This window comes from Atractosteus spatula (assembly GCF_055471065.1).
Source record: "Atractosteus spatula isolate fAtrSpa1 chromosome 10 unlocalized genomic scaffold, fAtrSpa1.hap1 SUPER_10_unloc_1, whole genome shotgun sequence".
Taxonomy (NCBI): domain Eukaryota; kingdom Metazoa; phylum Chordata; class Actinopteri; order Semionotiformes; family Lepisosteidae; genus Atractosteus; species Atractosteus spatula.
This window is the reverse complement of record NW_028296612.1, coordinates 5,083,177-5,111,048: the sequence shown is the minus strand read 5'-3', so window position 1 is coordinate 5,111,048 and position 27,872 is coordinate 5,083,177. Positions and strand designations below refer to the sequence as shown.

Below are 27,872 nucleotides of genomic sequence, written 5' to 3'. Positions count from 1 at the left end.
ATGGCGATGCTGCCGGGCAGCCAATGGGAATGGAGGAGGAGACCGAGGGGGCGGGAAGTAAAGTTCCATTTCCGCCCCTCAAAAAAAAACAATTGCCGCAGTGCGGGTTCTGTTCCGGGTGAAGGGTCACCACGTACCGCTGACTGTCCGGCCATGGAGAGAATCGGTAGGCTGCGGGACGTTTCTGGGGTTTTTTTTTATATGCCTTTTGGTCTGAAATGAAACGCGTGGACGAGCGCGGCGCGGTGACGGGCCGGGCAGGGGCTGTAGCAGGCTCTGAGGAAGCGAGAGGCGCAGGCGGCCGGTGGCGTGTTTGTTTTTACAAGACTGGCTTGACAGAAAGTTCGCTGTCAGAAGGAAGCAGACCTTCAGATCTGAACACTTTCTCGCCCGGGTGGGTGGGGGGGTGTTATTTGCCTGTCCTGACCGTGTCTTACTGCTATGACGTGGATACGGTGACATCAGGTTTATCCCCCCTGTATCCTGATCCGGTCAGATCCCGGGAGCTCAGTGTCACTCCGGGGATAGGAGACCCTAACCCTGACCCTACACTGAACTATACCGGCAGGCTGGAGGAACTGGGTCTCTTTAGTCTGAAGGGGGTGTCAGCCACACTGACAGGCTGAGGGAACTGAGTCTCTTGAGACAACAAGCTGCCCAGCCCTGTGGTTGAAGCCGATACCCTGGCTTCTCTACAGACACAGCTGGGTGAGCTCCTCCAGTCAGGACAGGAGGCTCTGCTGTACACAGAGAGTGGTGGGGGTGGGGAACAGGCTGCCCAGCCCTGTGGTTGAAGCCGATACCCTGGCTTCTCTCCAGACACAGCTGGGTGAGCTCCTCCAGTCAGGACAGGAGGCTCTTCTGTACACAGAGGGGGGTGGGGGTGGGGAACAAGCTGCCCAGCCCTGTGGTTGAAGCCGATACCCTGGCTTCTCTCCAGACACAGCTGGGTGAGCTCCTCCAGTCAGGACAGGGGGCTCTTCTGTACACAGAGGATGGTGGGGGTGGGGAACAAGCTGCCCAGCCCTGTTGTTGAAGCCGATACCCTGGCTTCTCTCCAGACACAGCTGGGTGAGCTCCTCCAGTCAGGACAGGGGGCTCTTCTGTACACAGAGGATGGTGGGGGTGGGGAACAAGCTGCCCAGCCCTGTTGTTGAAGCCGATACCCTGGCTTCTCTCCAGACACAGCTGGGTGAGCTCCTCCAGTCAGGACAGGAGGCTCTGCTGTACACAGAGGGTGGTGGGGGTGGGGAACAAGCTGCCCAGCCCTGTGGTTGAAGCCGATACCCTGGCTTCTCCCCAGACACAGCTGGGTGAGCTCCTCCAGTCAGGACAGGAGGCTCTTCTGTACACAGAGGGGGGTGGGGGTGGGGAACAAGCTGCCCAGCCCTGTGGTTGAAGCCGATACCCTGGAGCTTCTCTCCAGACACAGCTGGGTGAGCTCCTCCAGTCAGGACAGGAGGCTCTTCTGTACACAGGGGGGGGTGGGGAACAAGCTGCCCAGCCCTGTGGTTGAAGCCGATACCCTGGCTTCTCTACAGACACAGCTGGGTGAGCTCCTCCAGTCAGGACAGGAGGCTCTGCTGTACACAGAGGGTGGTGGGGGTGGGGAACAAGCTGCCCAGCCCTGTGGTTGAAGCCGATACCCTGGCTTCTCTCCAGACACAGCTGGGTGAGCTCCTCCAGTCAGGACAGGAGGCTCTACTGTACACAGAGGGGGGCGGGGGTGGGGAACAGGCTGCCCAGCCCTGTGGTTGAAGCCGATACCCTGGCAGGACAGGTGACCTTTATCTTTTTTTCTTCTGTCCCTGTTTGTGATGAGCGAGCTGCTGTTGTGTCCTGTCTGACCCTTGCCCTCTCCCCCCCTGCAGTGTTGCCCCCGCCTGGCCCCCTGGACCTCCCCCTCTCGGCGCTGGAGATGGGCTGCTCCGGGGAGTTCCAGCTGCTGTCCCGGCCGCTGGGGCGCGCCGACGCCCTGCCTCCCCAGTGCACCGTGAGTAACGCTGGGGGGGGGGGGCGTCTCTGCGGCTCCCTGCGCTGAGCTTGAAGGAAGCGAGGAGGCCCGGCAGAGAGCCGGACGAACCGGGTCAGCACCGCCGACCCGCTGAAAGCCGGTTCTGAGTCCACAGCGCAGCAGGGCAGCCAGCGAGATCAGGGGTGGGAATGTGCAAACTGCACCCCTGGAGAGCAGGGCCCACTAGTTCTCCTGTGTGCAAACTGCACCCCTGGAGAGCAGGGCCCACTAGTTCTCCTGTGTGCAAACTGCACCCCTGGAGCCTAGGGCCCACTAGTTCACCTGTGTACAAACTGCACCCCTGGAGAGCAGGGCCCACTAGTTCTCCTGTGTGCAAAGTGCACCCCTGGAGAGCAGGGCCCACTAGTTCACCTGTGTGCAAACTGCACCCCTGGAGAGCAGGGCCCACTAGTTCTCCTGTGTGCAAACTGCACCCCTGGAGAGCAGCCCTCACTAGTTTGCCTGTGTGCAAACTGCACCGCCAGTGTGCAGCAGCACTAACGGTTTGCTGCGGTCGGCTGGTCTGGGTGAGGGATTGCAGGCCAAGCCTTTCCCAGCATGCTCCTTGCACGCACACACACACACACACACACACACACACACTCCCTCTCTCCCGGCCGGTCTCAGAGTCCGCTCCCCCACCCCCCTACAGCTGCCCCACGGCCTCCCGCCCTTCGCCCCCGACCTGCTGGCCGACGTGGAGGAGCGCTTCCTGCGCGACCCCGAATGGCTTCCCCTCCACGACAAGGACGCCGCCTTCGAGAAGTTCCGCCGGTGAGCGCCGCGGTCCGGGGGGGTGGGTGGGAGTCACGGGGTCACAGGGTCACAGCCTCGTGCCGGTGTGGACACAGAGTCTCTCTGTCCGTCCGTCCGTCCGCAGGGCGGTCAAGAGGGACACCCAGCTGGACGCCCTGCTGCACTGCCAGGTCTCGCCCCTGCACTCCTCCCTGTCCGTGGTCCGGAACCCCACCACCGGCGAGCTGCTGGACTTCGCCGAGGTCAGGCTGACCGCCGCCCGCCCCGTCCGCCGCCACCGCCCCCCCCCACCGGCTCCGTATTCACCCCCCCCCCCCCCCCCGCTCCCTCCCTCCCCCTCTCTCGGCGTGCACAGGTGCTGCTGGAGGACACCGGCCTCTCCTGCAAGAACTCTCTCTCCCTCCTGCGGCCCCCCGGCCCCCCGGGGCAGAGCCTGAGGGGCAGCACCACCAACTACCCCTTCCTGCCAGGTAAGGTGCCCTCCTGCCCCACCCACCCCCCCTGCCCGCAGCTGTCCTGCGTCTCCGGCACTGACCAGTCCCTGTGTGTGTGCGTGCAGGGGGGATGGACGAGCCCAGCCTGGAGCAGATCAAGACCAAGACGCAGAAGGAGGAGGACATCGATTTCGAGAACGGTGAGGATTTGCCCTGGGGGGGGGGGTGCGACCCCCCACCTCCACCCCACCCTGTTCTCCACTCTCGCTCCCGAGTCCTGATTGGCCGCCGCGAGTCAGGTGACCCGGGGCCTGCGCGCTGCCGTTGGCTGAAGAGGGGCGGCCGAGGAGGAGGGCGATGAGGATGGCGACGAGGGTGGGGGGGGGCGGCGGACGGAGGGGGTCGGGGCGTGTCTGCTGTCGCCCTTTCTCCTAAGAGCTGTGCGTTTCCTCCCGCCCACAGACCTGCTGTCCGTGCCTCCCGGCTTCAAGAGGGGAATGGAGTTCGCGAGGAAAGGTCAGAGGGCGCGTCTGGGGGGTTTTGGGGGCGCGCCCCCCCCAAAACGGTGCCCGACCGGCCTGCTGACGGGGGGCTGGCGCCCTCCCTTCTGTTTTCTTCCCCCCTTCCAGATGTGAAGCCCCCCACCGGGCAGCTCAGCCTGCTGTCCCTGCTGTCGGGCTTTGATGACATCATCGACACGCGCCCCGAGCGGGAGGGCGGGGAGAGAGGGGAGGAGGAGAGGGGGGGGGCCAAGAGGCTGCAGAGGAGCAACAGCCTGGAGGAGCTGGGCATCAAGGCAGTGCTGGCCGTCTGTGGGACTGACCGTCCGTCTGTCTGTGTGTCTGTCTGTGGGACTGACCGTCCGTCTGAGTGTGTGTCTGTCTGTGGGACTGACCGTCCGTCTGTCTGTGTGTCTGTCTGTGGGACTGACCGTCCGTCTGAGTGTGTGTCTGTCTGTGGGACTGACCGTCCGTCTGTCTGTGTGTCTGTCTGCCTGTGGGACTGACCGTCCGTCTGTCTGTGTGTCTGCCTGTGGACTGACCGTCCGTCTGTCTGTGTGTCTGTCTGTGGGACTGACCGTCCGTCTGAGTGTGTGTCTGTCTGTGGGACTGACCGTCCGTCTGTCTGTGTGTCTGTCTGTGGGACTGACCGTCCGTCTGAGTGTGTGTCTGTCTGTGGGACTGACCGTCCGTCTGTCTGTGTGTCTGTCTGCCTGTGGGACTGACCGTCCGTCTGTCTGTGTGTCTGCCTGTGGGACTGACCGTCCGTCTGTCTGAGTGTGTGTCTGTCTGTGGGACTGACCGTCCGTCTGTCTGTGTGTCTGCCTGTGGACTGACCGTCCGTCTGTCTGTGTGTCTGTCTGTGGGACTGACCGTCCGTCTGTCTGTGTGTCTGTCTGTGGGACTGACCGTCCGTCTGAGTGTGTGTCTGTCTGTGGGACTGACCGTCCGTCTGTCTGTGTGTCTGTCTGTGGGACTGACCGTCCGTCTGAGTGTGTGTCTGTCTGTGGGACTGACCGTCCGTCTGTCTGTGTGTCTGTCTGTGGGACTGACCGTCCGTCTGTCTGTGTGTCTGTCTGTGGGACTGACCGTCCGTCTGTCTGTGTGTCTGTCTGTGGGACTGACCGTCCGTCTGTCTGTGTGTCTGTCTGTGGGACTGACCGTCCGTCTGAGTGTGTGTCTGTCTGTGGGACTGACCGTCCGTCTGTCTGTGTGTCTGTCTGCCTGTGGGACTGACCGTCCGTCTGTCTGTGTGTCTGTCTGCCTGTGGGACTGACCGTCCGTCTGTCTGTGTGTCTGCCTGTGGGACTGACCGTCCGTCTGTCTGAGTGTGTGTCTGTCTGTGGGACTGACCGTCCGTCTGTCTGTGTGTCTGCCTGTGGACTGACCGTCCGTCTGTCTGTGTGTCTGCCTGTGGACTGACCGTCCGTCTGTCTGTGTGTCTGCCTGTGGGACTGACCGTCTGTCTGTATGGCTCTGCCCTGATCTCCTCGCAGTGTGTGTGAGTGTGTGTGTTCACCCCTCTCTCTGCAGGAGGCCGGGCCTTCGTCCTCGTCCTCCTCTTCCTCTTCCTCGGCGGAGAGGCAGGGAGCGATGAAGAGCGCGGAGGACAAGCCCGCACAGAGAGAGCGCTGGGCTATCCCAGTGGACATCAACACCCCCTGCGAGGACTTCCACAAGCGTATCCCTGACCCTGCCTTCAAGGTGTGTGTGAGACCTCCGAGTGTGTGTGCTGGGCCCCAGTCCGTGACTGTGTGTGTGTGTGCTGGGCCCCAGTCCGTGACTGTGTGTGTGGGCTGGGCTGGGCCCCAGTCCGTGACTGTGTGACTGTGTGTGTGCTGGGCCCCAGTCCGTGACTGTGTGTGTGTGTGCTGGGCCCCAGTCCTTGACTGTGTGACTGTGTGTACACTGGGCCCCAGTCTGTGACTGTGTGTGTGTGTGTACACTGGGCCCCAGTCTGTGACTGTGTGTGTGTGTGTACACTGGGCCCCAGTCTGTGACTGTGTGTGTGTGTGTACACTGGGCCCCAGTCTGTGACTGTGTGTGTGTGTGTACACTGGGCCCCAGTCTGTGACTGTGTGTGTGTGTGTACACTGGGCCCCAGTCTGTGACTGTGTGTGTGTGTACACTGGGCCCCAGTCTGTGACTGTGTGTGTGTGTACACTGGGCCCCAGTCTGTGACTGTGTGTGTGTGTACACTGGGCCCCAGTCCGTGACGGTGGGTCTCTCTCTCTCTGCCCAGTGGCCCTTCGAGCTGAAGCAGGCGGTGTTGAGGCTGGAGGCGGGAGACTCTGTCTGTGTGTGTGTGTGTGTGTGTGTGTGTGTGTGTGTGTGTGTGTACTGGGCCCCAGTCCGTGACGGTGGGTCTCTCTCTCTCTGCCCAGTGGCCCTTCGAGCTGGACGTGTTTCAGAAGCAGGCGGTGTTGAGGCTGGAGGCGGGAGACTCTGTGTTCGTGGCGGCTCACACCTCTGCCGGCAAGACAGTGGTGGCGGAGTACGCCATCGCCCTGTCCCAGAAACACATGACCAGGTCAGCGCCCCTCTGTCTCTCTCCCCCGTCTCTCTCCTCTCTCCTCCTCTCCCTCCCTTTCTCTGCGTTGGTGTGGTCCACCCTGGTTGGTCCACAGACCCGTCCGTCACCCACCCACCCACCCCATCCTGCTCTCCCATAGGACGATCTACACCTCCCCCATCAAGGCGCTGTCCAACCAGAAGTTCCGCGACTTCAAGACCACCTTCAAGGACGTGGGGCTGCTGACCGGCGACGTCCAGCTGAGTCCCGAGGCGTCCTGCCTGATCATGACCACGGAGATCCTCAGGTACGGGGGGGGGGGGGGCAGCGTCTCTGTGATCCCGTGGGTCGGGATTCGGTCGGAAAACCGGGGGCCCGGGCCCGTCCCCGAGTCACTCCTGTCGCTCTCTGCTCTGCAGGTCCATGCTGTACAATGGCTCGGACGTCATCAGGGACTTGGAGTGGGTGATATTTGACGAGGTGCATTACATTAATGACACTGAGGTGAGAGACTCTGGACCAAGCCGGTCTGTACTCGTACTCTCTGTGTGAGGAGTGTCTCTGGGGTCTGTGTGAGGGTCTGTACTCCTCTCTCTGTGTGAGGAGTGTCTCTGGGGTCTGTGTGAGGGTCTGTACTCCTCTCTCTGTGTGAGGAGTGCCTCTGGGGTCTGTGTGAGGGTCTGGACTCCTCTCTCTGTGTGAGGGGTGTCTCTGGGGTCTGTGTGAGGGTCTGGACTCCTCTCTCTGTGTGAGGAGTGTCTCTGGGGTCTGTGTGAGGGTCTGGACTCCTCTCTCTGTGTGAGGAGTGCCTCTGGGGTCTGTGTGAGGGCCTGGACTCCTCTCTCTGTGTGAGGAGTGTCTCTGGGGTCTGTGTGAGGGTCTGGACTCCTCTCTCTGTGTGAGGAGTGTCTCTGGGGTCTGTGTGAGGGTCTGGACTCCTCTCTCTGTGTGAGGAGTGTCTCTGGGGTCTGTGTGAGGGTCTGGACTCCTCTCTCTCTGTGTGAGGAGTGCCTCTGGGGTCTGTGTGAGGGTCTGGTCCATGTTTGTTCTGTCCTCCCTGAGCAGCCCTGCCTCTCTTTCTCTGTCTCTCTCTCTCAGAGGGGAGTGGTGTGGGAGGAGGTGCTGATTATGCTCCCAGATCATGTCAGTATCATCCTGCTTAGCGCCACCGTGCCCAACGCCGTGGAGTTCAGCGACTGGATCGGGTACGAGATGGGGGGACGGGGGGGTGAGAGAAGGGGTTCGAGAGGGGGCGAGTGGAACATGCTGGTGCTGATCGGGAGGATGGAGGTCTGTGTGGGGGAAGGGGTACAGATAGTGTGAACGGAGGGAAAGGGAGCAGGTGACACAGGTGACGTGGTGCAGGTGACAGTTGAAACAGGAGGTGCAGGTGACGCAGTTGAAACAGGTGACAGGTGGTGCAGGCGACACAGGTGACGTAGAAGACGCTGGTGGAGCAGGTGACACAGGTGACGTAGAAGACGCAGGTGGCGCAGGCGACACAGGTGACGTAGAAGACGCAGGTGGCGCAGGTGACACAGGTGACGTAGAAGACGCAGGTGGCGCAGGCGACACAGGTGACGTAGAAGACGCAGGTGGCGCAGGTGACACAGGTGACGTAGAAGACGCAGGTGGCGCAGGTGACACAGGTGACGTAGAAGACGCAGGTGGCGCAGGCGACACAGGTGACGTAGAAGACGCAGGTGGCGCAGGTGACACAGGTGACGTAGAAGACGCAGGTGGCGCAGGTGACACAGGTGAAGCAGGTGACAGAGGTGGGAGTGTGTGAGAGACAGACGTGTTCCCCGCTCCACCTCGACACCTGCAGTGTCACAGGGGAACTCTGGGAACGTGTCCTGGAATCCGAACGACGCGTTTCGCCTTCCGATGTAATTCCTTCTCTCTCTCCCTTGCTCCTCCTCTCCTCTCCTCCCTCTCGCTCTCCCAGGCGCATTAAGAAGAAGCGGATCTACGTCATCAGCACGCAGAGGCGCCCGGTGCCCCTGGAGCACTACCTGTACACAGGAAACAGCAGCAAGACGCAGAAGGAGCTCTTCCTGCTGGTCGACGCCAACGGCAACTTCCTCACCAAGGGGTAGGAGGAGCGGGGAGGCAGGCAGGTGGGGAGACAGGCAGGCAGGCAGGCAAGCAGACAGACAGACAGGCAGGGGAGACAGGGAGACAGGCAGGGGAGACAGGGAGACAGGCAGGGGAGACAGGGAGACAGGCAGGCAGATGGGGAGACAGACAGACAGACAGACAGGCAGGCAGGCAGGCAGGCAGGCAGAAGGGGAGACAGGCAGGCAGGCAGGCAGACGGGGAGACAGGCGGGCAGACGGGGAGACAGGCAGGCAGGAAGGCAGAAGAGGAGGCAGGCAGACAGGCAGACGGGGAGACAGGCAGGCAGGAAGGCAGAAGAGGAGGCAGGCAGGCAGAGAGGCAGGCAGGCAGGGGAGACAGACAGGCAGACAGACAGGCAAGCAGGGAGGCAGGCAGACAGGGCAGAGAGACGGGCACTGAGTAAGTCAGTCAGGCAGCCTTCATGGAGGCTCACCGGCGCCCCCTCCCTGTCCCCGCAGGTACTACGCCGCCGTGGAGGCGAAGAAGGAGCGCACCAGCAAGCACGCGCAATCGTTCGGAGCCAAGGGCGCCTCGCAGGTCACCACCCCCAACCAGGCAGGTCCCGCCGCGGCGCGGTCTGGCGTGACATCGTGAGGTCGTGAGGTCGTGTTGCCTCTCGCGGCCTCCGTTTTCACCCCTCCCCTCCCCCTCCCCCTCCCCCTCCCCCTGCCCAGGACCGGGCCGTGTGGCTGTCCCTCCTCTCCTCCCTGTACCGGCGGGACCAGACGCCCGTGGTGGCCTTCACCTTCTCGCGCTCCCGCTGCGACGAGAACGCCCGCGCGCTCTCCTCCCTCGACCTCACCACCTCCGCCGAGAAGAGCGAGATCCACTGCTTCTTCCAGCGCTGCATCTCCCGGCTCCGGGGCAGCGACCGGCAGCTGCCGCAGGTGAGGAGTGTCTCTGGGGTCTGTGTGAGGGTCTGGACTCCTCTCTCTGTGTGAGGAGTGCCTCTGGGGTCTGTGTGAGGGTCTGGACTCCTCTCTCTGTGTGAGGAGTGTCTCTGGGGTCTGTGTGAGGGTCTGGACTCCTCTCTCTGTGTGAGGAGTGCCTCTGGGGTCTGTGTGAGGGTCTGGACTCCTCTCTCTGTGTGAGGAGTGTCTCTGGGGTCTGTGTGAGGGTCTGGACTCCTCTCTCTGTGTGAGGAGTGCCTCTGGGGTCTGTGTGAGGAGTGCCTCTGGGGTCTGTGTGAGGGTCTGGACTCCTCTCTCTGTGTGAGGAGTGTCTCTGGGGTCTGTGTGAGGGTCTGGACTCCTCTCTCTGTGTGAGGAGTGTCTCTGGGGTCTGTGTGAGGAGTGCCTCTGGGCTCTGTGTGAGGGTCTGGACTCCTCTCTCTGTGTGAGGAGTGTCTCTGGGGTCTGTGTGAGGGTCTGGACTCCTCTCTCTGTGTGAGGAGTGTCTCTGGGGTCTGTGTGAGGGTCTGGACTCCTCTCTCTGTGTGAGGAGTGCCTCTGGGGTCTGTGTGAGGGTCTGGACTCCTCTCTCTGTGTGAGGAGTGCCTCTGGGGTCTGTGTGAGGGTCTGGACTCCTCTCTCTGTGTGAGGAGTGTCTCTGGGGTCTGTGTGAGGGTCTGGACTCCTCTCTCTGTGTGAGGAGTGTCTCTGGGGTCTGTGTGAGGGTCTGGACTCCTCTCTCTGTGTGAGGAGTGTCTCTGGGGTCCGTGTGAGGGTCTGGACTCCTCTCCCAGGTGTCTGTATTAATCTGTAACAAACCGCTGTCTGCAGGTTCTCCAGATGATCGAGCTGTTGAAGAAGGGGATAGGTGTTCACCACAGTGGGATCCTGCCTATTCTCAAGGAGGTTATCGAGATGCTCTTCACTAAGGGCCTAGTGAAGGTGAGAGGCACAGTGTCTCTTTCTAGAGCACCTACGTCATGCAGGTCCGACACCTGGAAAGTTTAATGTGAATAAGGTATTGCTTATCCAGCTCTTCATGGATGTATTTGGATGCTCTTTTAAAAGGTCCGTCTCGGTCCTCTCCCTGACCTTTCACCTCTGACCTTTCCCAGGTGCTGTTCGCCACGGAGACGTTCGCCATGGGGGTGAACATGCCAGCCAGGACCGTGGTGTTCGACAGCATCCGGAAACACGATGGGACGGCGTTCCGGGACCTGGTGCCTGGTGAGAGACAAGGGAAACTGGGGTACAGAGGGGGACACTGGGTTACAGAGGGAGATACTGAGAGATACAGGGAGGGAGCAGGGGACACTGGGGTACAGAGGGAGCAGGGGACACTGGGGTACGGAGGGAGATACTGAGAGATGCAGGGGACACTGGGGTACAGAGGGGAACACAAGGGTACAGAGGGAGCAGGTGAGCCCCTCCCCTGAAACTGCTCCTCACCCCCCCCGTCTCCAGGAGAGTACATCCAGATGGCGGGCCGCGCGGGGCGCCGCGGGCTGGACACCACGGGCACGGTCATCATCCTGTGCAAGGGGGCGGTTCACGAGATGAGCGACCTCTACAAGATGATGCTGGTGAGTCAGGGGGTACGGGGGCGTCTCCCGGGCAGACGGGGGGCGGGGGGGCAACGGGGCGGGCTGTGACCCTGTTATCTGGTGCAGGGTCAAGGTGGGGGGGGGGCTATCCCAGCAAGCACTGGGTGCAAGGCGGGGTACGCCCTGGATGCAGTCCGGAGCTCCCACTTCAGTGTCGGGGCTCCCCAGACTGACTCGGAGTTCCTGTGACCCCCCTGTCTGTCTCTGGACTTGTGCTCCCCAGACCGACTCGGGGGTCACTGCGACCCCCTGCTGAGGGACGCTGGGAGGGGTGAAGGGGGGGTCGGCCGGCGGCAGTCACGTCTCCCTCTCCCCCTCCCTCTCCCTCCGTGCGTCAGGGCAAGCCCACCCTACTGCAGTCTCAGTTCCGGCTCACCTACACCATGATCCTGAACCTGCTGCGCGTGGAGGCACTGAGGGTGACCGACATGATGAAGAGGAGCTTCTCCGAGTGCCACACCCGCAAGGACTCGCAGGTGCCGAGCCGCCCCGACACCCACAGATTCACACTGACCCTCACACAGACCCCAGAGACACTCCTCACACAGAGAGAGGAGTCCAGACCCTCACACAGACCCCAGAGACACTCCTCACACAGAGAGAGGAGTCCAGACCCTCACACAGACCCCAGAGACACCCCTCACACAGAGAGAGGAGTCCAGACCCTCACACAGACCCCAGAGACACTCCTCACACAGAGAGATGAGTACAGGCCCTCACACAGACCTCAGAGACACTCCTCACACAGAGAGGAGTCCAGACCCTCACACAGACCCCAGAGACACTCCTCACACAGAGAGACGAGCACACACCCTCATATAGACCCCAATACGGAACCTTGATACAAAGAGTGTCCTGCCGGACTCACACTGACGCTCCTTGACCCCTCAGGTCCATGAGAAGAGGATCACCGAGCTGAAGCGGACCCTCTCGTCTCTCCCTCCCATCGACACCGAGGGCCAGCTGGCCGACCTGGTGACCTACTACCACACAGTGAAGGAACTGGTGCAGATCCGGGACACGCTGCAGGTACCGGGCGCGTGAATCGTACCGCGCGGCGCGGTGCGGCGCGGCGCGGTGCCGTGACTCCCCCGCGGTGCGCGGCTCCCCGACGCAGGGCCTGACGTGGACGCCTGTCTCCGTGTCCCTGCAGAAGGCCGTGATGGAGTCGGTGAACGGCGTGAAGGCCCTCTCCGTGGGCAGGGTGGTCGTGGTCAGCAACTCGCAGCACACCAACGCCCTGGGGGTCGTCTTGCAGGTCAGGACGGGGTCGCCTGGCGCGTCTCTGCGCCGCCCGGTCTCTTTGTGCTCGCTACACTCTCTCTCTCTCGCTTTCTCTCACTCTCTCACTCTCTCGCAGGTGTCCAGTGATGCAGCCAATCGCTCCTTCACAGCTCTGATCCTGTGCGAGAGGGGCAGGGAGAGTGGGGGAGCCCCGAACCCCGGCAGCGGCCCTCCGGCCGCCCCCCACCTCCTCTTCAACACGGCGCTGTTCATCCCCGAGGGTACTGTCACTCACCTGGGCTCACCTGTGAGAGACTCAGGGCTCCATTCTGTGAACGGTTCACACCGAGAGACTCGGGGCTCGATTCACACCGAGAGACTCGGGGCTCCATTCAGTGAACGATTCACACCGAGAGATACCGGGCTCGATTCAGTGAACGATTCACACCGAGAGATACCGGGCTCGATTCAGTGAACGATTCACACCGAGAGATACCGGGCTCGATTCAGTGCACGATTCACACTGAGAGACTAGGGGCTCGATTCAGTGAACGATTCACACCGAGAGACTCGGGGCTCGATTCACACCGAGAGACTCGGGGCTCGATTCACACCGAGAGACTCGGGGCTCCATTCAGTGAACGATTCACACCGAGAGACTCGGGGCTCGATTCAGTGCACGATTCACACCGAGAGACTCGGGGCTCGATTCAGTGAACGATTCACACCGAGAGATACCGGGCTCGATTCAGTGAACGATTCACACCGAGAGACTCGGGGCTCGATTCAGTGAACGATTCACACCGAGAGACTCGGGGCTCGATTCAGTGAACGATTCACACCGAGAGATTCGGGGCTCGATTCAGTGAACGATTCACACCGAGAGATTCGGGGCTCGATTCAGTGAACGATACACACCGAGAGACTCGGGGCTCGATTCAGTGAACGATTCACACCGAGAGATACCGGGCTCGATTCAGTGAACGATTCACACCGAGAGACTCGGGGCTCGATTCAGTGAACGATTCACACCGAGAGATACCGGGCTCGATTCAGTGAACGATTCACACCGAGAGACTCGGGGCTCGATTCAGTGAACGATTCACACCGAGAGATACCGGGCTCGATTCAGTGAACGATTCACACCGAGAGATATCGGGCTCGATTCAGTGAACGATTCACACCGAGAGACTCGGGGCTCGATTCAGTGAACGATTCACACCGAGAGACTCGGGGCTCGATTCAGTGAACGATTCACACCGAGAGATTCGGGGCTCGATTCAGTGAACGATTCATACCGAGAGATACCGGGCTCGATTCAGTGAACGATTCACACCGAGAGACTCGGGGCTCGATTCAGTGAACGATTCACACCGAGAGACTCGGGGCTCGATTCAGTGAACGATTCACACCGAGAGACTCGGGGCTCGATTCAGTGAACGATTCACACCGAGAGATTCGGGGCTCGATTCAGTGAACGATTCACACCGAGAGATTCGGGGCTCGATTCAGTGAACGATTCACACTGAGAGATTCGGGGCTCGATTCAGTGAACGATTCACACCAAGAGATACCGGGCTCGATTCAGTGAACGATTCACACCGAGAGACTCGGGGCTCCATCCGGTGGGAGGTTTGGCCCTGGTGGTCTGGGGGGTGCCCTGGCGTGACCGGCTTGCTGCGTCTCCCCCCAGGCCCCTGCGGGCACACGGTGCAGAAGATCAAGCCCGGCGACATCGCCGCCATCACAGTGAAGACCCTGCGGGTCAGCCCCGACCGCATCATCGACGACTTCAACAAGAGGCAGATGCCTCGCTTCAGGTGAGACCCAGTCGGTCTGGAGCCTGTCTCTCCTCTCTCTGTCTGCGTTTGGTCTCCTCTCTGTCTGCGTCTGCGTCTCCCCTCTCTGTCTGCGTCTGCGTCTCCCTGCTCTGTCTGCGTCTGCGTCTCCCTGTCTCCCTTCTCTGTCTGCATCTGTGTCTCCTCTCTCTTTCTGCATCTGTGTCTCCCTGTCTCCCCACTCTGTCTGCATCTGTGTCTCCTCTCTCTGTCTGCATCTGTGTCTCCCTGTCTCCCCACTCTGTCTGCATCTGTGTCTCCCCACTCTGTCTGCATCTGTGTCTCCTCTCTCTGTCTGCATCTGTGTCTCCTCTCTCTGTCTGCATCTGTGTCTCCTCTCTCTGTCTGCATCTGCGTCTCCCCGCTCTCTGCATCTGTGTCTCCTCTCTCTGTCCGCATCTGTGTCTCCTCTCTCTGTCCTCATCTGCGTCTCCCCGCTCTGTCCTCATCTGCGTCTCCTCTCTCTGTCTGCATCAGTTCTCTCTGTGTCTCCTTTCTCTGTCTGCATCCGTTTCTTCCTGTGTCTCCTCTCACTGTCTGCATCCCGTCTCCTCTCCCGGCATAGGTTTCGCTCTGTGTCTCTCCCCTCTCTGTCTGCATCTGCGTCTCCCTGTCTCCCTGCTCTGTCTGCATCTGTGTCTCCGCTCTCTGTCTGCATCTGTGTCTCCGCTCTCTGTCTGCATCTGCGTCTCCTCTCTCTGTCTGCATTGGTTTCACTCTGTCTCTCCTCTCTCTGTCTGCATCTGCGTCTCCTCTCTCTGTCTGCATCAGTTCTCTCTGCGTCTCCTCTCTCTGTCTGCATCCGTTTCTTCCCGTGTCTCCTCTCCCTGTTCCTCGCCGCCCGTGTCCGTTTCTCTGTGTCTCCTCTCTCCGGTCAGCAACATTCTCTCTCTCTCTCTCTCTTTCGTCTCCTCTCCCCGCCCCTGCATCCGTGCCTCCTCTCTCCATCCGCGTCACCGGCCCGTGTCTCCTCTCCCCACCCCGGCGTCTGTTCCTGGGCTCTTGACGGCTCTCGCAGGATGGACCCCCCCGGGCAGGCCATCTCCACGACCACCCAGGAGCTGCTGCGATTGGCCGAGGCTCACCCGGGCGGGGTGGCGACCCTTGACCCCGTGAACGACATCCAGCTGAAGGGGGTGGAGGTGGTGGAGGCGTCGATGAGGCTCCGCGTCCTGCAGGACGGCCTGAGCCAGTTCACTTGCGTGCACAGCCCCCGCTTCTCGGACGAGGTAATTCCATGGCATCTCTTTCTGTGTGAGGAGTGTCCCCGGGGTCTGTGTGAGGGTCTGGACTCCTCTCTCTGTGTGAGGGGTGCCTCTGGGGTCTGTGTGAGGGTCTGGACTCCTCTCTCTGTGTGAGGAGTGTCTCTGGGGTCTGTGTGAGGGTCTGGACTCTCTCTGTGTGAGGAGTGTCTCTGGGGTCTGTGTGAGGGGCTGGACTCCTCTCTCTGTGTGAGGAGTGCCTCTGGGGTCTGTGTGAGGGTCTGGACTCCTCTCTCTGTGTGAGGAGTGTCTCTGGGGTCTGTGTGAGGGTCTGTGCTCCTCTCTCTGTGTGAGGAGTGCCTCTGGGGTCTGTGTGAGGGTCTGGACTCCTCTCTCTGTGTGAGGAGTGTCTCTGGGGTCTGTGTGAGGGTCTGTGCTCCTCTCTCTGTGTGAGGAGTGCCTCTGGGGTCTGTGTGAGGGTCTGGACTCCTCTCTCTGTGTGAGGAGTGTCTCTGGGGTCTGTGTGAGGGTCTGGACTCCTCTCTCTCTGTGTGAGGAGTGTCTCTGGGGTCTGTGTGAGGGTCTGGACTCCTCTCTCTGTGTGAGGAGTGTCTCTGGGGTCTGTGTGAGGGTCTGGACTCCTCTCTCTGTGTGAGGAGTGTCTCTGGGGTCTGTGCTCCTCTCTCTGTGTGAGGAGTGTCTCTGGGGTCTGTGTGAGGGTCTGGACTCCTCTCTCTGTGTGAGGAGTGTCTCTGGGGTCTGTGTGAGGGTCTGGACTCCTCTCTCTGTGTGAGGAGTGCCTCTGGGGTCTGTGTGAGGGTCTGGACTCCTCTCTCTGTGTGAGGAGTGCCTCTGGGGTCTGTGTGAGGGTCTGGACTCCTCTCTCTGTGTGAGGAGTGCCTCAGGGGTCTACAATAATTTATATCTTTCAGTTCTCCAGGCTGCAGGAGCGGATGTCTTTTCAGGAAGAGCTGGACAGGCTGCAGTTCCTCATCTCGGACCAGTCTCTCTCTCTGCTGCCCGAATACCAACAAAGAATTAAGGTGTGTTGTCGATGTCGTGTCGCCCTCTCTGTCCTGCCGTGCCGTACTGTGTGTGTGCTGGATCTGCGAGCCCTCCGTGTCCCCGTCCGTCCTGCAGGTGCTGCAGTCCCTGAACTACATCGACGCCAGCGGAGCCGTGCAGCTGAAGGGCCGGGTGGCCTGCGAGCTCAGCAGCCACGAGCTGCTGCTGACGGAGCTGCTGTTCGAGAGCGGCCTGAGCTCGCTGCCCCCCGAGGAGAGCGCCGCCCTGCTGTCCTGCCTGGTCTTCACCCAGAAGACGCAGGTCACCCCCGAGATCAACTCCTCGCTGCAGGAGGTACCGGCGCTCGGCGCGTGCGGAGGGGGGGGGTCGGGGGCTCTCTCTGTCTCCCTGTACTTGTATTTCACACTGTCCAGCCAGCGCAGTGTGCAATGTCCAGTCAGTGCAGCGTGCAGTGAATCAGCGCAGTGTCCAGTCGGCGCAGTGTCCAGTCAGTGCAGCGTGCATTGAGTTAGCACAGTGTCCAGTCAGCGCAGTGTGCAGTGTGCAGTCAGTCGCCGGAGTGTGCAGTCAGTCGGCGCAGTGTCCAGTCATACAGCGCAGTGTGCAGTGGGTTAGCACAGTGTCCAGTCATACAGTGCAGTGTGCAGTGAGCGCAGTGTCCACTTGGCACAGTGTCCAGTGAGTCAGTGCAGTGTGCAGTGAGTCAGCGCAGTGTCCAGTCATACAGTGGAGTGTGCAGTGAGCGCAGTGTCCAGCTGGCACAGTGTCCAGTGAGTCAGTGCAGTGTGCAGTGAGTCAGCGCAGTGTCCAATCATACTGCGCAGTGTGCAGTGAGTCAGCACAGTGTCCAGCCGGTGCTGCGTGTAGTGAGCCAGCGCAGTGTCCAGTCAGACAGTGGAGTGTGCAGTGAGCGCAGTGTCCAGCTGGCACAGTGTCCAGTGAGTCAGTGCAGTGTGCAGTGAGTCAGCGCAGTGTCCAGTCATACAGTGCAGTGTGCAGTGAGTCAGCGCAGTGTCCAGTCATACTGCGCAGTGTCCAGTGAGTCAGCGCAGTGTCCAGCCGGTGCTGCGTGTAGTGAGACAGCGCAGTGTCCAGTCAGACAGTGCAGTGTCCAGCCAGCGCCATGTGCAGTGAGCCAGCGCAGTGTGCAGTCTGTGCTGTGTGCAGTGCGCCAGTGCAGTGTCCAGCCGGCGCAGTGTGCAGTGAGCCAGCGCAGTGTGCAGTCTGTGCTGTGTGCAGTGTGCAGTCTGTGCTGTGTGCAGTGAGCCGGCGCAGTGTGCAGTGAGCCGGCGCAGTGTGCAGTGAGCTGGCGCAGTGTGCAGTCTGTGCTGTGTGCAGTGTGCAGTCTGTGCTGTGTGCAGTGCGCCAGTGCAGTGTCCAGCCGGCGCAGTGTGCAGTGAGCCAGCCCAGTGTGCAGTCCAGCCCAGTGTGCAGTCTGTGCAGTGTGCAGTGTGCAGTGTGCAGTGTGCAGTGTGCAGTCTGTGCTGTGTGCAGTGTGCAGTCTGTGCAGTGTGCAGTGTGCAGTGCGCCAGCGCAGTGTGCAGTCTGTGCTGTGTGCAGTGCGCCAGCGCAGTGTCCAGCCGGCGCAGTGTGCAGTGTGCAGTCTGTACTGTGTGCAGTGTGCAGTCTGTACTGTGTGCAGTGTGCAGTCTGTGCTGTGTGCAGTGTGCCAGCGCAGTGTGCAGTCTGTGCTGTGTGCAGTGTGCAGTCTGTGCTGTGTGCAGTGCGCCAGTGCAGTGTGCAGTCTGTGCTGTGTGCAGTGTCCAGCCAGCGCAGTGTGCAGTGTGCAGTGTGCAGTGTGCAGTCTGTGCTGTGTGCAGTGTGCAGTGCGCAGTCTGTGCAGTGTGCAGTGCGCCAGCGCAGTGTGCAGTCTGTGCTGTGTGCAGTGTCCAGCCAGCGCAGTGTGCAGTGTGCAGTCTGTGCTGTGTGCAGTGTGCAGTCTGTGCTGTGTGCAGTGCGCCAGTGCAGTGTGCAGTCTGTGCTGTGTGCAGTGTCCAGCCAGCGCAGTGTGCAGTGTGCAGTGTGCAGTGTGCAGTCTGTGCAGTCTGTGCAGTGTGCAGTGCGCCAGCGCAGTGTGCAGTCTGTGCTGTGTGCAGTGTCCAGCCAGCGCAGTGTGCAGTGTGCAGTCTGTGCTGTGTGCAGTCTGCAGTCTGTGCTGTGTGCAGTGCGCCAGCGCAGTGTCCAGTCTGTGCTGTGTGCAGTGTGCAGTCTGTGCTGTGTGCAGTGTCCAGCCTGTGCTGTGTGCAGTGTGCAGTCTGTGCTGTGTGCAGTGTCCAGCCTGTGCTGTGTGCAGTGTGCCAGCGCAGTGTCCAGCCGGCGTGTCCCCTGTGTTGCAGGGCGTGCAGCGCGTGGTCGCCGTGGCCCAGCGGATCGGCGAGCTGCAGCGGGACTGCGGGCTGGCCCAGTCGGTGGAGGAGTTCGTGGCTCAGTACAAGTTCGGGCTGACGGAGGTGGTGTACTGCTGGGCCCGGGGCATGGTGAGAGAGAGCGCCGCTCGTGTCCAGCAGCCGGCTTGAAGGAAGGGTTTGGGTTTCAGGCACGACGTTTTAATGACGCATCGTCCCTGACATTCACTGCGTATAGCGCCTTTCTGGACGCTCCACTCGGAGCGCTTCTCGGCTCGTGGGGATCCCCTCCACCCCCACCACTGTGTGCCCCCACCTGGGTGAAGTGACAGCAGCCAGAGTGCACCAGTACGCTCCCGTGTGTGTGTCTGTGTGTGTCTGTGTGTGTCTGTCTGACCCTGTCCTCTCTCTGCCCAGCCCTTCTCAGAGATCGCTGTGTGTGTGTGTGTGTGTGTGTGTGTGTGTGTCTGACCCTGTCCTCTCTCTGCCCAGCCCTTCTCGGAGATCGGTGTGTGTGTGTGTGTGTGTGTCTGACCCTGTCCTCTCTCGTTGCCCAGCCCTTCTCGGAGATCGCCCAGCTGACGGACGTGCAGGAGGGCATCGTGGTGCGCTGTATCCAGCGTCTGGACGAGGTCCTGAAGGACGTGCGCAACGCCGCCCGCATCGTGGGCGACTCGGTGCTGCACTCCAAGATGGAGCAGGCCTCCACCGCCATCAAGAGGGACATCGTCTTCACCGCCTCCCTGTACACCCACTGAGGACATCCAGGACACGGAGGACACGGAGACAGGGGGGTCCGGCTGGACACTGGAGGACATCGAGGACACTGGGGACACAGAGACAGGGGGGTCCAGCTGGACACTGGAGGACACTGGGGACACAGAGACGGGAGGGTCCGGCTGGACACTGGAGGACATCAGGGACACTGGGGACACTGGGAGTAACAGAAGGGTCGACACTCGGGGTCGCTGAGGGTCACAGGGGGGTCACTGGGGGTCTCTGAGGCAGGGTGGGAGTGGAGAGGGGTTTGGAGAATAAAAGAACGGGCCGAGCTCTCAGGTCTGCTGCTTCCTGATCTTTATTTCCTCCCCCGTCTGTCGCGCCGCCCCGCATCACTTCCTGTCCGGCAGACCGCCTCCTGGACATCAGCCGGGCCACTCACAACACGAGCCCCTTAGACCGGAGAGAAGCCAGGGTATCGGCTTCAACCACAGGGCCGGGCAGCCTGTTCCCCACCCCCACCACCCTCTGTGTACAGTAGAGCCTCCTCTCCTGACTGGAGGAGCTCACCCAGCTGTGTCTGGAGAGAAGCCAGGGTATCGGCTTCAACCACAGGGCTGGGCAGCTTGTTCCCCACCCCTGCCCCCCTCTGTGTACAGCAGAGCCTCCTGTCCTGAATGTGTGTGAGTGTGTGTCTGTGTGTGCCCTGCAGTGGGCTGGTGTCTCGAACCCGTCCCGGACACAGAGGGTAGAAGACGGGTGGGGTGGAGGTATTGTCTCCCCCGGGGGTTTGGGATCTCTCCGTCCTGCTGGTCCTCGCTCCCTCTCTTGGGAATGCGGCCGGCTCTCGTGAGGAATGAGGAATGCACGCCGAGGAGCTGTTCTGAGGATCCCCGGCTTTGCTGTCGGCGTGCGGTAGAGACGGCGGCGGTGCCCTCGCCGCCCCAGGGGGAGACGGGCCCCTCAGGACCGGCCCTCTCCGGGCTCTCTGCGGCGCCCCCGCGTCCGCGCCTGGGAAGAGACTGCCGCCGGGGGGGCCCGGGGACGAGAGAGGGGGAGGAGCCTCTGTGAGAGCCGATCGGTCTCTGTGTCGGGCGCTGGACCGGTGTGAGTGGCCAGCTGTTGTTTTAGTGTCCAGTCAGTGTGTCACTGTGGCAGTCTGTGTGCCACTGTGCCAGTCTGTGTGGGTCAGTCTGTGTGCCACTGTGCCAGTCTGTGTGCCACTGTGCCAGTCTGTGTGGGTCAGTCTGTGTGTGCCAGTCAGTGTGCCACTGTGCCAGTCTGTGTGTGCCAGTCTGTGTGCCACTGTGCCAGTCTGTGTGGGTCAGTCTGTGTGTGCCAGTCAGTGTGCCACTGTGCCAGTCTGTGTGGGTCAGTCTGTGTGCCACTGTGCCAGTCTGTGTGTCACTGTGCCAGTCAGTGTGTGCCAGTCAGTGTGCCACTGTGCCAGTCTGTGTGTCACTGTGCCAGTCTGTGTGGGTCAGTCTGTGTGTGCCAGTCAGTGTGCCACTGTGCCAGTCTGTGTGTGCCAGTCTGTGTGTCACTGTGCCAGTCAGTGTGTCACTGTGCCAGTCTGTGTGGGTCAGTCTGTGTGTGCCAGTCAGTGTGCCACTGTGCCAGTCTGTGTGTCACTGTGCCAGTCTGTGTGTGCCACTGTGCCAGTCAGTGTGGGTCAGTCTGTGTGTGCCAGTCAGTGTGTCACTGTGCCAGTCAATTTGGGTCAGTCTGTGTGTGCCAGTCTGTGTGTCACTGTGCCAGTCTGTGTGCCACTGTGCCAGTCTGTGTGCCACTGTGCGTCAGTCTGTGTGTGCCAGTGTGCCACTGTGCCAGTCTGTGTGCCACTGTGCCAGTCTGTGTGGGTCAGTCTGTGTGGGTCAGTCTGTGTGTCACTGTGCCAGTCTGTGTGCCACTGTGCCAGTCTGTGTGGGTCAGTCTGTGTGTGCCAGTCAGTGTGTCACTGTGCCAGTCTGTGTGGGTCAGTCTGTGTGCCACTGTGCCAGTCTGTGTGCCACTGTGCCAGTCTGTGTGGGTCAGTCTGTGTGGGTCAGTCTGTGTGTCACTGTGCCAGTCTGTGTGCCACTGTGCCAGTCTGTGTGGGTCAGTCTGTGTGTGCCAGTCAGTGTGTCACTGTGCCAGTCTGTGTGGGTCAGTCTGTGTGTCACTGTGCCAGTCTGTGTGCCACTGTGCCACTCTGTGTTGGTCAGTCTGTGTGTGCCAGTCAGTGTGCCACTGTGCCAGTCTGTGTGTGCCAGTCAGTGTGCCACGGTGCCAGTCAGTGTGCCACTGTGCCAGTCTGTGTGTCACTGTGCCAGTCTGTGTGGGTCAGTCTGTGTGTGCCAGTCAGTGTGCCACTGTGCCAGTCTGTGTGTGTCAGTCAGTGTGCCACTGTGCCAGTCAGTGTGCCACTGTGCCAGTCTGGGTGTGCCAGTCAGTGTGCCACTGTGCCAGTGTGTGGGTCAGTCAGTGTGCCAGTCTGGGCGCAGTGTGTGGATCTGGCTGTCCAGTGGTCAGGTCTTTAGTGCCCTCACCTCTCCTCCTGGCCTTGTGCCACGCAGTGACCACAGCTGCGATCATCCCCAGCAGTCCGCAGGCCATCAGCGCCGCGTACGCCAAGTAGAAAGTGGAGGTGATGCCGAAGGGGTTCCCCTGCACTGGGCGGGGCAGGAGAGGGAAAAGGCTGAGGGCCGTATTTCCTGTCCGGCGCGTTCCCTGGGCCTGCTGCCCCGTCTGTGTTCCCCCCCCCCCCCCACTTGCCAGCACTGGTGCCACACTCTGCCCCGCCTGGAGGAACTTCACACTGACAACCTGATACTCAACCCCTGCGTACTCGATCACTGCCAGTCCGCGTAATCGATTTCCTCCATAATCCGTCTCCTCCAGCCCACGTAATCGATTTCCTGTGTAAACTGTCGCTGCCAGCCCATATGATCGATTTCCTGCGTACTCTGATTTCCTCCAGCCCATATAATCGATTTCCTGTATAATCTATCGCTGCCAGCCCATATAATCGATTTCCTGCGTACTTGGATTTCCTCCAGCCCATATAATCGATTTCCTATATAATCTATCGCTTCCAGCCCATATAATTGATTTCCTGCGTACTCGATCTCCTCCAGCCCATATAATCGATTTCCTGCGTACTCGGATCTCCTCCAGCCCATATAATCGATTTCCTATATAAACTGTCTCTGCCAGCCCATATAATCGATTTCCTGCGTACTCGATATCCTCCAGCCCATATAATCGATTTCCTGTATAAACTGTCGCTGTCAGCCCATATAATCGATTTCCTGTGTACTCGATCTCCTCCAGCCCATATCATCGATTTCCTGTATAAACTGTCGCTGCCAGCCCATATAATCGATTTCCTGCGTACTCGATCTCCTCCAGCCCATATAATCGATTTCCTGTATAAACTGTCGCTGCCAGCCCATATAATCGATTTCCTGCGTACTCGATCTCCTCCAGCCCACATAATCGATCTCCTGCCAAGCAGATCTCTGGCAGTCCACTCACTCAACTTCCTGCTTAATTGATCACCCGCACGGTCCACGGTCCATCTTATCATCTGTTGTCCGCGTCGGTCGATCACCTCAACCCACGCGATCGATCGCCGGCGGCCGGCAGAACCCCCCGCCTGTCAGATTGATCGCTGCAGCCCCCCCCCCGCCCCGCCCCTGCCATCGATGGCCCCCCGCGACCGAGCGCTCGCGGCCCGCGCAGTACCTGTCAGCCGGCTCCTCCGCCGGGCGAAGCAGATGCCGTCGTTCAGGGCCTCGCACCAGTACTCCCCGCCATCCCCCGGGCCCAGCGAGGGGATCAGGAGCGAGTGGCCCCGGGCGCCCTGCACGGACAGGGGCCGGTCCGGATGGCTGCGGGCCCGGCGGTACCAGGAGACGCGGTGGGGGCCCAGCAGGTCCGGGACGCAGGTCAGAGCCGCCGGGCCTCCCGGGGGGACCGAGAGGCGGACGGGGTCCTGCTCGGGACACACTGGGCGGAGGGGACGGAGAGAGCGGACGGGGGTCAGCGTCGGCGGGGAGGGGAGAGGGGCGGGCGGGGAGGAGGAAGAGGAGGAAGAGGGGAGAGGCGGCCCTCACCCGTCAGGACGAACTCCCACACGGCCTCGCCCGCCGAGCACTTGTACCGCCCGCTGTGGCGCAGCGACGCCGCGGTGATCGCCAGCGACCCGTTCCCGGACACGATGGGTCCCTTCTCCCTGCGCTCGCTCCTCGTCTCCGCCGCGCCCGTGTCCGGGCAGGACACCTGTCCGAAGGGGGTGTGCCAGGTGACCGGCCATCCCACCCTGGAGCACCCACGGAAGCAGGGGAGCTCGACCGGACCTCCCATTGCCACGGAGACATAGATCTGAACTGCGGGGGGGACACCGGCGCGTCAGACAGAGGTTCCCTGGACCCCGGGGTCTCAACCCGCTGATCCCCCCTGCAGAGCCGGGGTATCGGCTTCAGCAGCCACAGAACCTGAAGTCTAGACAGGGTTCACACTCGGAAACGGATTCAGACTCGGAAACTGAAGTGGAAACAGATTCAGACTCGGAAACTGAAGCGGATTCGGATTCAGACTCAGAAACTGAAGTGCAAACGGATTCAGACTTGGAAACTGAAGTGGAAACGGATTCAGACTCAGAAACTGAAGTGGAAACAGATTCAGACTCGGAAACTGAAGCGGATTCGGATTCAGACTCGGAAACTGAAGCGGAAACAGATTCCAACTCAGAAACTGAAGTGGAAACGGATTCAGACTCGGAAACTGAAGTGCAAACAGGTTCAGACTTGGAAACTGAAGAGGATTCAGATTCAGACTTGGAAACTGAAGTGGATTCAGATTCGGATTCCGACTCAGAAACTGAAGTGGAAACGGATTCAGATTCGGAAACTGAAGAGGATTCGGATTTGGATTCAGACTCAGAAACTGAAGTGCAAACAGATCCAGACTTGGAAACTGAAGAGGATTCAGATTCAGACTCAGAAACTGAAGTGGAAACAGATCCCGACTCGGAAACTGAAGCGGAAACGGATTCAGACTCGGAAACTGAAGCGGATTCGGATTCAGACTCGGAAACAGATTCAGACTCAGAAACTGAAGTGGAAACAGATCCAGACTCGGAAACTGAAGTGGATTCAGATTCGGATTCAGACTCAGAAACTGAAGTGGATTCAGATTCAGACTCGGAAACTGAAGTGGATTCAGATTCGGATTCAGACTCGGAAACTGAAGTGCAAACAGATTCAGACTCGGAAACTGAAGCGGAAATGGATTCAGACTCGGAAACAGATTCAGACTCAGAAACTGAAGTGGAAACAGATCCAGACTCGGAAACTGAAGTGGATTCAGATTCGGATTCAGACTCAGAAACTGAAGTGGATTCAGATTCAGACTCGGAAACTGAAGTGGATTCAGATTCGGATTCAGACTCGGAAACTGAAGTGGATTCGGATTCAGACTCGGAAACTGAAGCGGAAACGGATTCAGACTTGGAAACTGAAGTGGAAACGGATTCAGACTCGGAAACTGAAGTGGAAACAGATCCCGACTCAGAAACTGAAGCGGAAACAGATTCCGACTCGGAAACTGAAGCGGAAACGGATTCGGATTCAGACTCGGAAACAGAATCAGACTCAGAATCTGAAGTGGAAACAGATCCAGACTCGGAAACTGAAGTGGATTCGGATTCAGACTCGGAAACTGAGGTGCAAACAGATTCAGACTCAGAAACTGAAGCGGAAACGGACTCTGGGCCCGGGGGTCCAGCAGCAGAACCCGCAGTGACTCACCGGTCAGCTGCGTCACCTGGTAGCTGAGGCAGCGTGTCCCCTCCAGCACCACGCAGTAGTAATCGCCGCTGTCCTCCCGGCGGGGGTCCCGGAGGAGGAGGGAGGAGGAGTTGCCGTTGGAGACCCGCGCCCACTCCCCCAGATCTTCCGCCAGCGACGGTGGGTCGGTGCCCGGGAGAGTGGGGACCGCCCTCCGGTGATGGTACCACAGGACGGTCCTGCCCTTGGGCGCAGAGCCATTGGTGCAGCTCAGACTCGTGCTGTCCCCCTCGTGACAGGTCCCCTTGACGTCTTCTAGCTTTCTGGCGCAGACTGTGGGAGGTGCAGGGAAACTGGGTGGGTGGGTGGCAGCCACAGATCTCTCTTCTCTGTCTACCTGCTGCAGTTCTGACTTCTCTCCTGACGGGCAGCCGATCTGACTTCCCTTTCCAAAGGCAGCGGATCTGACCTCTGTCCCCACAGGCAGCGGATCTGACTTCTCTGTCTAACTGCTGCAGATCTGACTTCTCTCCCGACAGGCAGCAGATCTGAGATCCTCTCCTGACAGGCAGCAGATCTGAGATCCTCTCCTGACAGACAGCGAATCTGACTTCTCTTTCTAAAGGCAGCGGATCTGACCTCTGTCCTCACAGGCAGCAGATCTCTCATTACAGTCAGTGGATCTCACTTGTTCTGACAGGCAGCAGATCTGACTTACCTCTTAACAGGCAGCAGATCTGACTTCTCTAGCTAATGTCAGCAGATCTGACGACTGTCCTCTCCGATAGCAGATCTGACTTCCCTCTTAACAGGCAGCAGATCTGACTTCTCTAGCTAATGTCAGCAGATCTGACGACTGTCCTCTCCGATAGCAGATCTGACTTGAACTTGAACTTTATTGCCATATGTAACCGGTACTGGTACAATGGAATTCTTACTTACAGAAAGTCTCTCGATTGTAAAACAAGTGTAAAAAGCAAGACAAAGTGCAAACAGACTTCCCTCTTAACAGGCAGCAGATCTGACTTCTCTAGCTAATGTCAGCTGATCTGACTTCTCTAGCTAATGTCAGCAGATCTGACGACTGTCCTCTCCGATAGCAGATCTAACTTCCCTCTTAACAGGCAGCAGATCTGACTTCTTTCCCGACAGCCTATCCAGCAGGTATGAAATGACCAAGCAGCCCGAGGCAGAGAGAGGAGGCCTTCACTTCACCTGTCAGGCTGTACTGTCTGCGACTGATGAGGCGGCCATCTTTCCATTCCTCGTACCAGTACAATCCAGAGTCAGACTCAGTAAGGTTGGTGATCTTGATGGTTTGTGTTCCTGCGCTGAATGCCTTACCGGTTTTAGAATCGAAATACTGACTAGACATCCCTGAAACCGATACCCGGCCCGTTAGGTCTGGGACAGCGCTCGTGTTCCGTGACAAGTCAGAAACCACCTCCGGTCGATCCGCAGTTTGCAGGAAGATTTTGCATCCGATGACGGTATTCCTACACGTCAGGGAGATCGCCCCCCCTCTGCTGGCGAACTGCAGCTCTGCATCGGGCTGTGGCTGCTCTGCAGGGGAGAGGGGAGGACACAGGATAGCAGGGTAGCCCAGAGCACCGACTGTCCCCCCCCCCAAACACACACACACAGTCCACACTGACTGTCCACACACACACACACACACACACACACACACACACACACACTGTCCACACTGACTTTCCCCACACACACACACAGTCCCCACCGACTGTCACACACACACACACACACACACACACACACACACACACACAGTCCACACTGACTGTCCACACACACACACACACACACACACACACTGTCCACACTGACTTTCCCCACACACACACACTGTCCACACTGACTGTCCCCACACACATACACTGTCCACACTGACTGTAAATACACACACTGTCCACACTGACTTTCCCCACACACACACAGTCCCCACCGACTGTCCACACACACACACACACACACACACACACACACACACACACACACACACACACCCTGGACAGGACACCAGTCCATCACAGGACACACACACACACACACACACACACACACACACACACACACACACACACACACTGTCCACATTGACTGTCCACACACACACTGATGGTAGACACACACACACGGTCCACACACACACACATTGTCCACACATGCACTGCTCATACACTGTTCACACACACTGTCACATAAGCACATTTCAGATAGTCAAGTCCAGGAGTATAGCTGATCCTGATCAAGCTGACACTGCTCCAGGTACTCACATCGAGGATTAGAGTAAAACCTGGCAGTTCAACTCCCTAATTTCTCTCTGCAGACATCACCTGTCCTGTGAGGTGCAGTGTGTTGAGGAGGGAGGCTCTTACCTGTGCTGAGGTGAGCAGTGTTGAGTAGCAGCACCAGCAGCAGTCCTCTCTCAGTGGCCACACTCATTCTCACCCTGTCCCTGTGATCACTCTCTGCTCTGTATCTCTCCAGGACAAGCACAGCGCCTCAGGGTGTGTGAGAGTCGGTGTCTTATACTGAGAGCTGTGACGCAATTTCCCTTACACTGCTGGGCTGTAAGCGTGTCTGATCTGATGTGTCTCCTCTCTGTCTGATCTACTGAATCACACTGACGATCAGACTGCAGAGTGTGTCTTCTCTCTGTTTGATCTACTGAATCACACTGACGATCAGACTGCAGTGTGTGTCTCCTCTCTGTCTGATCTACTGAATCACACTGACGATCAGACTGCAGTGTGTGTCTTCTCTCTGTCTGATCTGCTGAATCACACTGACGATCAGACTGCAGTGTGTGTCTTCTCTCTGTCTGATCTGCTGAATCACACTGACGATCAGACTGCAGTGTGTCTCCTCTCTGTCTGATCTGCTGAATCACA

The 27,872-nt window shown here is 59.7% G+C and overlaps 2 protein-coding genes across 2 annotated transcripts; one reads left to right on the top strand and one right to left on the bottom strand.

Moving 5' to 3' along the window:
- Positions 1–103: 103 nt before the first annotated feature.
- Positions 104–19,525, top strand: skic2 (SKI2 subunit of superkiller complex). The gene is made up of 29 exons (XM_088908155.1): positions 104–166; positions 1,872–1,993; positions 2,667–2,788; positions 2,895–3,012; positions 3,126–3,240; positions 3,330–3,404; positions 3,667–3,720; positions 3,834–4,000; positions 5,238–5,408; positions 6,089–6,234; positions 6,377–6,523; positions 6,636–6,720; positions 7,315–7,421; positions 8,165–8,311; positions 8,796–8,892; positions 9,012–9,224; positions 10,059–10,169; positions 10,343–10,454; positions 10,692–10,810; positions 11,170–11,307; positions 11,723–11,860; positions 11,985–12,089; positions 12,192–12,336; positions 13,749–13,875; positions 14,912–15,122; positions 16,028–16,138; positions 16,236–16,454; positions 18,458–18,598; positions 19,024–19,525. The coding sequence occupies exons 1-29, from the start codon at positions 154–156 to the stop codon at positions 19,222–19,224; spliced, it is 3,777 nt and encodes a 1,258-aa protein (XP_088764281.1). The 5' UTR covers positions 104–153; the 3' UTR covers positions 19,225–19,525.
- On the bottom strand, positions 19,522–27,872 carry LOC148813585 (cell adhesion molecule 4). The gene is made up of 7 exons (XM_088908181.1): positions 27,357–27,872; positions 26,173–26,520; positions 24,979–25,290; positions 23,284–23,556; positions 22,913–23,176; positions 21,715–21,837; positions 19,522–20,208 (listed from the first exon to the last, which is right to left on the bottom strand). Exons 1-7 carry the CDS (start codon positions 27,421–27,423, stop codon positions 20,150–20,152), a joined length of 1,446 nt encoding a protein of 481 aa, XP_088764307.1. The 5' UTR covers positions 27,424–27,872; the 3' UTR covers positions 19,522–20,149.